This window comes from Monodon monoceros, unplaced genomic scaffold (genome assembly GCF_005190385.1).
Source record: "Monodon monoceros isolate NGI ecotype Baffin Bay Population unplaced genomic scaffold, NGI_Narwhal_1 Super_Scaffold_15, whole genome shotgun sequence".
NCBI classification, from domain to species: domain Eukaryota; kingdom Metazoa; phylum Chordata; class Mammalia; order Artiodactyla; family Monodontidae; genus Monodon; species Monodon monoceros.
In genome coordinates this window covers 54,471,749-54,483,998 of record NW_021703771.1, presented here as the reverse complement: position 1 = coordinate 54,483,998, position 12,250 = coordinate 54,471,749, and the positions used below count along the sequence as shown (strand labels likewise).

Genomic DNA, 12,250 nt, shown 5'->3' with positions numbered 1-12,250 from the left:
TGATTTTACTTATTTATTCAAATGAATTTAACTCAGGTTCCTTGTGAAGAGCATCATAAAATACTTCTGGAGACTAAAAAGTGTTAAATGATACTTTGAAAGTATTTTTGTGAATGTAAATATGTATTTCTATTGAATTAATTTAAAATGTTCATTTTTAAATGTCACTATTTGTATTTTAATTATGCTTTGCTTTTAATATGTTTTCCCTATCCTCTACTTATTTGGAAATTCCAAGGCCTTTGGCACTGTTACTGAAGTCTGAGTGTCAGTGGGAATGTGGAGAGTGGTTGGCCATGAGAATAATGGATAGATAATAGTAAATGCCTTATTAACAGTAAATGCCTTATTAATAGTAAAGGCCTTATTAAATGCCTTATTAACTAAACAATTATGCTATCAAGGTTTATTTTTTTTAAATCAGTAGTTTTCAATATTTAATCACCAATTTTTTTCTTGTGAGAGTAACTCAAAACCACATATTAAATCCAAAGCTACATTTCAATAAAATTGAATCTTGTAATAAAATATTGTAGTATGGGCCTTCCAAGCTTTCAAGGACTTTCAACTCTTGACTCAGTTCTTTACCCTTTACATCTTAACAGGTAAGAGCCAGCTTATACCATCCAGGCCTAGAATGCAATTATACTATGTAATAATTTGGCAGAGATGGCTAGGCGACTCCTAAAATTCATGCATCTCCTTTCATGGTGTAGATTTGTCACACAAGAGTGGTTCCTGGGCAACAATTTAATTCCTTAGCCCCCTTTGCGTCCAGATATGGGACAATGTGACTATTTCATACCAACAGAGTGTGAGATGAAGTGAGAGAAATATCCAGGCTTTCTCCAACACTATAGTGTCTTTCTGCTGGTGAAATGTGAATAATGTAGAGGCCAGGGGCTGGAATAACCACAGATGTAAGGATGTTCAGTCTGCTACTCATTGTGTGAAGGAAAGCTGCCACGGACTGAGAACACTGCCCTGGAACCATTACTGGAGCAAGAAAAGACTTCAGTTGTATGAAGCCCCTAAGACATTTGGGTTTTTTACTCTACTTAATGCAAATAAGAGTTCAAAAATTTATAGTTTAATGTTTACTTTGCTTTTATGTCTTTTAAATCTTTCAGATTCATTTTTTGTTTTTAAAATACTAATATTTTAATTATGTTTTAAGTTTGGTTCACTGCATAAGAGCATGTCTGGAAAATTAGGATGATGTAGTGAGTCAAACTTGCAATTAAAGATTTCTTCTGGTTTTCACTCTGCTAGGAAACCCTACAATTGAGGGGCTGAAGCAGAATACTTCTGCCATGACTAGTAAGGCTGGATGGAGGGAACTCACATAAGTCAGTTTGCTAGTTTTCTCATTAATCATGGCAGGTTTTCTTTTTTTTTTTTCTAAATCTGAGAGTGATATTAAGGATTTTCTTTAAAAAAAATACTATAACAACAAAAAAATATATATCTGTGTTTGTAGATGAATAAAGTACACGAAGTAGTCTGGTAGCTTCATGGGTAAATAAGGACCTGTATGGTCAGGCCCCATAAGATGGCTGCTCTCTTGCTGTCTGTATATGATTTACTCCACCCGGCACTGCCTTACCCTTAATTTATGTGCATGATTGCCTCCCCCTCCTAAGCTGAAACTTTAATCAGTAGCTACCTTCGTTATCAGCTCAGCCCTCAGCTAATGATTGTTCTAGTTCTCGGACCAGAACGGCTCCAGTATGTTGGGTGCTCAGCAGGAAACAGTGGCCCATGCAAGTTTCTAACCCAAAGAGCTGAGGGGAGGCATATTCCAACAATCCCCCTGGAAACCAAGGAGCCCTTCTGATGTCACGTCCCTTATAACTGATAGCCTCCCCCTCCCCTGTGTAGCGAAGGTTGTTACAGTGTCCTGCCGGCTATTGGCTGTACCACCGTGGGGTGTCGCTCCAGGCCCTTTGCCTCTGACTTCGTAAGATTTCCTGTCCGGTAAATGGCTGAAGTCTCTGTAGCTGACACGGCTGGGCTGTTGCAAGGATTGCAGGACTGTGGGGTGCAGTCTAACAGGACCCATAAGAAAGGACAAGCCATGAATGCAAGGACCAAAATGTGTGTAATGGATACCCTTAATAAACCATGACTTTCTTTCAGAGTATGTGCTCTAACAACATATATCTCTGGTAATCACTATTTCTTCCTTTATCTATTCAACACAATATTGATTTTCTTTAAGGTATTTTTTATAAGGCCTTTACCTGTAGCGTTATCCACTTGGTGAAGAAGATTTAGACCAAGCAGGACTGTGTTCTGAAAGTCAGTAAAGTCACTGATGAAGGGGGCTTTATCCCCATCAACAAGCACTCGTGGTGGCAGGCCCTTCTGGAACCCAGATACTTGAATAAAGGTTGTAGGAAAGCTGGCTGCAGCTAAATAGTCCAAAGCCACACACCAATCTCTTCCAAAATCTGCTTCTGGTTTAGAATAATATTCTAACCTAAAAGACAAGTGGAAACATCTACAATTATAATTACTCCACTCAGAATTTCAGCCTCGTCATTTTCTAGGAAAGATCACCTTCTGCCAACAAACTAAGAATCTAGTTTTTAGTTTTAGAATGTGATGGCTTGAGTGCCTGCCTTTGAAGATATAACTAATTAAAATTTTGAATTTGGAAAGGACCATCCCATCAGTTGTTTATATTTTATTTTGAATTTTTTATCTCTATTAACCAGATACCTTATACCTTGGGAATCATATAACCAGGTGTTAGACTATGACTAGCTAGTAGAAATGTGCAGATAAAAATCAAAGTTTCCAAGGTAAAATCTCGGCTAGACTCAGACAGCCTTAGTAAAACTGTTGACTTCCTAGCGTCAGGAGACCCCCTAAAACACTGAGCACCCTAGAGAGACAGATGTCTGATTTTCTGGTCTGATTTTCTGAATACATGGGTTTTATTCTAGTGGAGGAAATCTTCCAGGAAACCAAACTCTCACCTATTTGTGGAACAAGTTATTACAGTGGAAAGGTTAGGGTGTAGTAATTAGTTTTATAACTATATAATTCATGGCTCCTGTCCCCACCCACTGCTGAACAACTTGCAGGTTTTGAACGAAGTTGTTCCCCCTGAAACACTGTCTACTCCCTGCTTTGCTCACCAGCTACATTCTCTTTTAAGTCTCATCATAGGTGTCACCTCCTTCACAAAGTTTGCCATCCCACCTGAGGTGGAATCAACTATTTCCTACTCCACTATATTCCCAAAGCACTATACTACTCATATATTTAAAAGTTTGTTTTCTCGTTAGATTATATTCAATTTTCTAGTAATTAGGTTATATTCTAATTTTTCTGTTTCCAAAGTACATATGTAGGGTCTATTAAACAGAAAACTTTTGCATCATGTTTGTCAATGTTAAGCAAATCGTAACATAACCCAGAGAAGAAACCTTGCTGTGTTTCATTCACATGCACACAGGCTCCTCCCTGCCTCTAACACCCAGAAGTGGAAGACTGCATACAGTGGACTCTTAATGAGAGAAGAGTTTGGTTTGGATTCACAGTTGACTATTTTTAGTCACATCACAGCTGATTATGAAGTAAGGACTAAAGGAAATGTGAATTCATAAGGATTTTGACCAATAGCCACATGTCCCTAGTAACAATGGGTTAAACAAATTGCAGGGGAGTCAGCAACACTAGGAAAGGGGGAAAAGGATGTGGGCACCAGATCAAGACACAGAAGCCATAGGAGCACAAGTGAAATTCAAAGGAAGCCTTTCACATTATTCTATTGAATGTGCTATTGAACAATTGAACCAATTAGTCAGTTAAAATATGTCCAAGCAAAAAGAAAAATACACCTTAAAAGGCTCATTTTAATTTAAAATATATTTTAAAACATAAAATATATACATGTACCAGCCAATCTGCGGATCCAGGACCACAGTTTTATTTAAGTATATGTAGACTACACAGGGTTCAGTATTGTCTCATGTAAAGAAACAACTAGTATTTATTTTTACCTAAAGAAAGTAACTCATGAGGTTTTAAGGAAGCTCCCAGGCTGTACAGATTGTAAACATGGCCTCAATTCTTCAATACTCTCTATGTCCCTGTTTTTTGGCTTGTCATTTTCCAGTGCCCCTTCCCCAGATACACACTACCATGTATAAAATAGATAAATAAGGATTTACTGTATAGCACAGGGGACTATATTCAATATCTTGTAATAAACTATAATGGAAAAGAATAAAAAATAATATAGATACATATGTATGTATATGTACATATACATGTATATAAATATATATATGTACATATACATGTATATAAATATATATATTTATATACATATATTATAAAACCAAATTACCTTGCTGTATACCTAAAACTAACACAATATTGTCAATCAACTATACTTCAATTAAAAATTAAATATTAGCCCACTTGACACAGCATAAGCTTAAAATGCATTTTCACACTTGGTTTCTCTCTCTTGCTATTCTGTCATCACAGTGAAGAACACCCAGGCTTGCCTGATGGAGAACGAGAGACAAGTGGAGCAGAGCTGAGCTTTCCCACTCACCCCTGTGGGGCCGGTAAAAATCAGCCAACATGACATGAGCCCAGGAAAGATCCGCAGAGCTGCCCAGCTAAGCCTCAGGCACGTGAGCAATCAACACTTACTGTCATATGACGCTGAGGGTTAATGGCTGTTGATTGTGCCTCACATTCGTGTGAGAAAAACTGGATGCAATACAGGGCCTCACATCTAATTAATTGCAGAGTCAGGACTGAAACCCTAGCAACTTGGCTTTAAAGTTCATGTTCTTTACAGCTGCCCTCTATCGCCTCCTGTGATGATGATAGTTAAGCATGATGCGTAGATAGATTTAATCCCCCAAATTACCCTGTGTAGTATGTACTGTTATTATTACAAGTTCAAAGTTGAGAAAACTGAGCTTATCACTGTTTGGATTGCCCAATTTAATACCTAGTTGTTGAAACCAATAGGTAAAGAAGGACATATGCTGTGAATCTGCTAATCAGGTGATTTATTTACCTTACTGGATGATGGAGTTCATGAGACAGACAACAACCAGTGGAATATGAGGTACCCAACATTCTTGCCTGGATTTACAAATTTGCTTGTATAATGCCAATGAGCCCTGATTTTGGTTGTTGTTGTTGTTCCTGTTTTATACTATACCCAGATTTCTAGCCCATACTTCACTCTTGGGGATTGACTCCACCCCCTAAGTAGTGTCTGTAATCATTGATTTTATGCACCAACTTGACTGGGCCACAGGGTGCCCAGATATTTGGTCAAACATTATTTTGGGTATTTCTGTGAGGGTATTTTTGGAAGATATTACCATATAAATCTGTAGACGGAGTAAAGCAACTTGCCCTCTATAATGTGGATAGGCTTCCTCCAATCAGTTGAAAGCCTGACTAGAACAAAAATAAATCTTTCAGTGAGTAAGAGAGAATTCTCTTGGCTGATGGCCTTCAAACTGAGACATAGGCTCTTCCTGGTTCTATAGCAGCTGCAGCCTTTTTACTTGAACTGACGTTGGCTTTGCAAATTATAGATTTGCCACCCTCCATAGTCATAGGAGCCAGTTCCTTACAAAAAATCTATATCTATCTATCATCTATCTATAAATCTATCATCTCCTATTGGATCTGTCTCTGTGGAAAACACTAATACAGTGCTATTCACATCTTAACACAAATCATTCTTACACTCTCAAATCTAGGTGTATAATACTTCTAAGTGTACCTGTGGAGTGGCTTGATAATCTTCTAGGCTATTTAGTATGCAAACCCTGATGCTACTGAATTTTCTTCCCCAAGTATGTAGCTACCATATTATGTGCCTATGATTAAAAAAAACAGTGATAATTTCTTTTCTTTTTTTTTTAATAGAGAGAAATTGGTTGTATGTTTTTTTTGGTTGGTTCGTTGGTTAGCTGGTGGTTGGTTGGTTTGGTTGGTTAGTACAAGATTTTTTTTCTCAAATTTTTGCCCCTTCTTCATAAAACAATTTTTAAGCCTGATCATACTAAAATAATCACACATCATCATTAAAATCCCCAATGATTAAATATAACATTTAATAGGAAGATTTATATTAGAAAATGAATAAAAAGGCATAAATAAGACGAAAAATTATTTGCCGTATTAAGTAGAAATAACTTGGGATCCATTCTTACCTATCTTCAAAAATTTTGTAAGCATCTTTCAAGGATGAGAGATGTGCATCCCACAAGTACTTCAACAAGTCATCAAAGCTACTAGAAGGTGACTGCAAACGCTATAGTAAAGAGAAGAAATTTATTCATATGTGAGCAACTATAACAATTCTCTACAATTTAATTTTGTTCACATTTACAATTTAGCAATATTCTACATGACAGGAAAATTTTGTTTCTATGGATTAACTTGTGTAAGCCATTAGTGACTAACACTCTGTAAAGACTATAATAATTATCTATTATTAGTAGTAATATTGAGTGCATCTATAAGAGATGAACTGCATGTGTTTTCCCGAAAGTCAGCATTTTATACTGACCTAGAGAACTTTACTTTTTGATTAGCAGTTGTTTTTCTGCTACCATAGTTGAAATTACCACAAAAGTTTAACATTAAGAAAAGGGGGAAGTTACCAGAATATTTAATTTAATCACATCTTTAAAAATGAACTAATAACCTATAGAACTAGTAAATCTATCTTTTAGCATTGATTTTGGTTCATGACTGTGCTTAACCGATGTATTTTATTTTGGTCACTGAATATTTGGTTTTGATTGCCACGTAATTGTTTAGATATACCTATTTGTGACCGCTTATCAAATCACTTGAAACAAGTTAATTGACTATTCTAAAACCAACTCCATAATCATATTTCTCCCAAGTGTTATTGCTCAGTTGACTTGAAGGTTCAATTTACCAGAATAATCCTTTCATTCAGTGAGATATCCTATGTGCTCTCACATTTATGTATGGCTTATTTAGGGTGAGAAGAGTGGATAGATTTTCTGTTAATGCTGCATTGGTTCAGAGGGTGTAAATGACATGTAATGCCCTGCTGTAATGTAATGACATTAATATAGCTGGCATAAAATTTTACATTTTTATAGCATATAATGCACACAAAAACCTAAACAGAAAGCATTATACAAAAAAAAAAGAAAAGAAATTACCTTACCACCTCCTAAGAGAATAAATTATAAAACTTAATAAAGGCACCTTGTAAAGGACATTCCACTTCTTCATCGTCTTAGGAAAGGATGACTGACAACTAGAAATATTAAGACAAAACTTTGTCTGGTCCTTGGGTGGTGGCAAAAGCAGGACTTGATCTGATGATATCCCCATTATGCCAGAATCAACCGCAGCAAGGAAGGGTAGTGCACACAGAAAGTAATTTATATCTGTAATTGCAAAGTACTTGTTATTACCACAAGCACTAATAAATGTGATAGAGGATATTTTAAAGTAATCTGTAAACCATTAAGCAAAAACTCACAGATCCAGGAACATGAAAAAAAGTCACTGCAAAATATTGAAAATCTCCCTAAGGATCCTATACATAACTTTAACATGTTTCTGTTAATGACCCTACAATTAGAAATGAATATGGGTTAAAATAGTTGACTACAATATTTTAAAACAAAAAGTAATTTCCATGAATTTGGTACCATTCATTTTTCAAAGCATTATGTAAAAATGAAAGAAAGATATCTACTTGTGCAAAGAATGATACAACACCTCTAGCTGGGGTTTTACCATGAAATGTGATTTTTTTCTAAATTATCTTAATATGGTTATAGTATTGATATTTTGTATTTTATTTAACCAAGTTTAATGTGCAACCATGACGTCACAAAGTCTTTGTCTTACATTAGGTCTTTAAAGCAAAAATGTTGGGTAAGTGTTGGCAATAGATCTTTGGATAATTAAATTAACACTGAATTAAGATTTTTAAAATTTCTCTCTAAACGGAACCTATTCCAGCGAATTTAGACATCATGATATAGTTGACTGTAAAGCTTATTGTACTGATTCCCACTGGTGATGCAGAACATTTTTCATCATAGACATGTATTTTGAATGCAGTCCTACGCCCCAGGGTAGCAGGCTTATACTCCAAACTATGGAGTCCATGTGAGACAAAAGAAGCCTGAATTCTAGATCTGTAGTCATGACTATTTGTGAGTCTTTGAAAAGACTCCATTGGTATCCTATGAGAAAAATAGGTAAAGGTGTATATGATGTGTGTCACTGCAAGAAAGTGAAATTTAATGTGACCTTGTTTCTAATTATTGGGAAATATCTCTAAGAAAGTGAGTGTAAATTAATTTCACTACTAAAATACAAAATAAAGCTAAAGAATTAGAAACTACCTTCTAATTATTTTAGTATTAAATATCCGACAGAGGCCTTAGATTACTGATTGATAGAATAATTTGTGGTAGATTAATCTCTGACATTTTTATGAGTTTCAAAGTTAAGCACATTTTATCTGAGCAAAATGAGAAGAAAGCATTATTTTCTTGTCCTCTCCTTTCTCATCCTTCCTCGTCCTTGGAGACCCTCTGGCTAGTGGGACCTCCCATCTAACTGCCAATGCTGGTTGTTCAAAGGCCATCGTCCTTTGCTGTTCCTCAATTCAGTCCCCATGTGAAATATGTCCTAAGGAATCATTATTAAAATTGTGGCCATAAATCCTAGAATGTGACATAAAGGCCACAAGGTACATGATGAAGTAAACTCCTTTTTACAGAGGAATAGTGCTGTTTTTGTTTTGTCTCTGTCCCTCAGATTTTAGGTTGAATATTTTCTTTGCGGGAAGGTTATTACCTATTTTTCTATTAAATGAACATACCAGCCCACCAGCTGTCCACAGAGATGCACAAACGATCTCCATATTCATAGCCACAGTCTGTCCTTCGGCTGGGATCAACTAATCTGCCTAGAAGAGAGAGGATGCACGGATTATTTATTATGCACATTTTGAAGCTGGTAATAATTGTTTCTTACCTAGGCGCAGTTTGTTTGCAAAGATGCACAAACATTTCTCTTTTGATAACTTGTGTTTATCTTCCTATCACTCTTTACCCTTCATTTCCCATCTCAGAACCAATTTCTATTCCTTGATCTAACATCACTGCAGTATTCCACTTTTGGATTATCTGTTTTGAATATTATTTGCTTTTGTAATTATTCTCCTTTTCCTAACGTAATCCTTCTCAAAGCAATGATTGATAAAGAACTTGTTAATGCTGTTAACCTGCATGAATATTACAAGTGTGAGTTTTCCTAATTGATTATTCCTCAGACTGCACACGCACGTGAGCGTGCACACACACCTGCACTCAGTCACATATACCTATGCCATGCTATTTCCAGGCTCTGTTCTGTAGCTTGATTTTCCATATTATTAAATCAGAATAGAATTTCTGGTGGTGGACCTAGGCATTGATATTTTTAAAAACTAGGTATTTGTTTTCAACGTGCAGCTACACGCGAGAACCTCTGCTTTTGTTCATTCTTTTATTCCCTAGTAGATTTTGTTTCTTTTTCCACAGTGAAATTCTGTCCACATTTCAAATCTCAGTTCAAATGCATTTTTTTCTTCTGATTACTCCAGCTGACTCCACTGTGTCCCTTGTTTTGCACTTTAATTTTTAACAAAGAGTTGTTATTTATTGTTCTCTGTTTAATTTCTAATACCTATCCTGTTTCAATTGTGTTGTAAGGTCTTTGACGGCAGGGAAACTGTCTGCAATACTTACTTACCTGCACCCCACAGCTGCTTTTAGAAAATGCTGGAGACATATAAGCCCATCATTGGATGAGTTTAATCAGGCTTGATCATAATATGTGAATGTAATGAAAGAATAAGAAAAGCATTCAGCCTCCATCTACCGCTGGCCCCCAAGGCCCCGGAGTCTGGCATGCCTCCCATGGTGGGCTACATGCTAATAATTTCTCCTGGATCTCTGTGTTTTGGACTCTGAGGAAAGCCAGATGAATAGGAGTTAGTTTGAGTCTCAAGACATCACCTGACAAAGGTGCATGAATTGCCAACTTCGGTAGCTCCTGTATGTGACTCCTCCTCAGATCTTAGATAACCTTAATCTTCTCTCTATATTTTTTCCATCAGAACAGAACAAATTTCCTTATTGGTGGTGTTATCAGTATGGAGTGAAGGAAGCACCCACTCTGTTTCATGAGCTTCTCCGCCAGCCAAAATATCTTATCATTTGTGAGTCTTTGGCCCAAATGTATCTTCTAACTAAACACTAGAATGTATTTTATTTTTGAAAGGAATCAATCTTTTGCAGAGAAACATCCTCATGAACAAGGTGCCACTCCTGTTCTCTCCATCTCCATATATAGGTTATCATAGTTAGAACTTTACGAAATTCAAACTAATTTGACATCACCTTCTGCTTTTAGTCCATATCTCCTTGACTGTTTTGTTCATCCCAGTGCTTAGAATAGAGTCTGGCACCTAGTAGGACTTCAATAAATATTTGTAGAATGCCCAATAGGTTGGATATGAAGTCTTTTTGTGTCTGGCAACTATGCCATATGCCCCATTGCAGTTTCTAGTCAAACCAGGCAACACAGAAAGATTGACGGAGGAGAAGGGAGAAGCAGTAGAAAAATAATGGTTATGAGGGGAAAAGAGGAAAAAGAAAAGAATCAACTTTCAAAGACATGCTTTGGTGTATACAGAGTTCCACTTCCCAATTACAACATGGTTAGATTTGAAGATCATTAGAATAAAAACAAGGGTCATTCTTACCTGTAGTATATTGCCAGCCATGCTGTAAAGGCAATCCCCATAAAAAATTTTGTTCATTATCTGGTGCAAATTTTTCAAAATAACTGGCTGTTTTGTTCATGAGGATTTTATATATCCCCATTCTCTTAGAGTATAACCAGGGATCGATAACATACTTTCCATTCTCCACCCTGTAGTCGCTGAACTGACCAGGACTCTCATTCCACAGGGGGGGATACAGATCTGAGAGACTGAAAGCTCCTGCTAAAGAAACAGAAATGCAACCAACTAGTGCACAGGCCCACGGAGGAAGGAAAGCCATCACTCCAGAGCTGGGGGTGGAGATTGTGGGAGAGCTTTTATTGGGAAGTGGAGGAAGGAGTCATGGTATTTGCTTATATCCTAGCATATCAAATCTCTGTTCTTTTTCCCAGAGATCACAGTCCTTCCCTGGGAAAGTCTTACCAGTGAAAACAGGTTGCTTCCCCAGGTAAAGAGAACAAACTAGACGATACCAGAAGGGAGAGGGAAGGGAAGGGGGGCAGTTGGAGGTAGGGAATTAAGAGATACAAACTACTATGTATAAAATAAATAATCAACAAGATCATATTATACAGCACAATATACATATATATAAATATAGCCATTATTTTGTAATAAATTTAAATTGAGTATAATCTATAAAAATGTTGAATCACTATGTTGTATCCTTGAAACTAATATAACATTGTACATCAACTATACTTCAATTTAAAAAAAGGAAATGAAAAAAATCGGGGGCTTCCCTTGTTTAATAACATCATCAATATATTATTCACATGACAGTTGAAAAAAGCTGTTGAAAATTTTAATGTTGAATGAGTCAATATTTTAAACACTTTTAGGAAACTGCTACTATATTTACATTGTCCTTTAATGCCTATGAAGTTAAGCACACTCCTACACGTCTGTCTTGACCTTATTCTTCTGGAAATATAAAGACATGGAATTTACTTATCTTTGCAGAAAAGAGTTTACATAGCAAACCTGAGATTGCTATTATAAGAAAAACCTGCTGGCAAGGTTGACCTTGGCTGGCATTTGTGTACTTGGCTCTCAAAGTTCCCAATCTACAGCTAAGTGACAAGCTGATTAACTCTACCTAGACTGTGCAAACAATAAGGTATGTGTGAAACACCTGCTTCCTAGTAGAGTCTGGAATTTTCATATGTGACCAGCCCCCTAGTAAACCAGAGGATGCCTATGTGACTAGCCCCCCATAAACATCTTGGGCACTGAGCTTTTAATGGGCATCCATGGGTGGAAACATCACACATATGTTGCTGCACGTTTGTTGCTGTGGGGAAAGTGTGCCCTGTGTGACTTCTCACGGGAGGGAGAGAGCATATCTGGAAACCTACACATGCATTCCTCTAGACTCTGCCTGTGTCTTTTCCCTTAGGGTTCAGCTGCATATCC

General features: G+C 36.6%; 1 protein-coding gene across 1 annotated transcript; it reads right to left on the bottom strand.

Moving 5' to 3' along the window:
- Window positions 1-1,890: 1,890 nt before the first annotated feature.
- Window positions 1,891-11,168, bottom strand: CUNH6orf58 (chromosome unknown C6orf58 homolog). The gene is made up of 6 exons (XM_029223535.1): window positions 10,814-11,168; window positions 8,885-8,971; window positions 7,246-7,430; window positions 6,210-6,310; window positions 2,244-2,482; window positions 1,891-2,048 (listed from the first exon to the last, which is right to left on the bottom strand). The coding sequence occupies exons 1-6, from the start codon at window positions 11,112-11,114 to the stop codon at window positions 1,891-1,893; spliced, it is 1,071 nt and encodes a 356-aa protein (XP_029079368.1). The 5' UTR covers window positions 11,115-11,168.
- Between the last annotated feature and the right edge of the window lie 1,082 nt (window positions 11,169-12,250).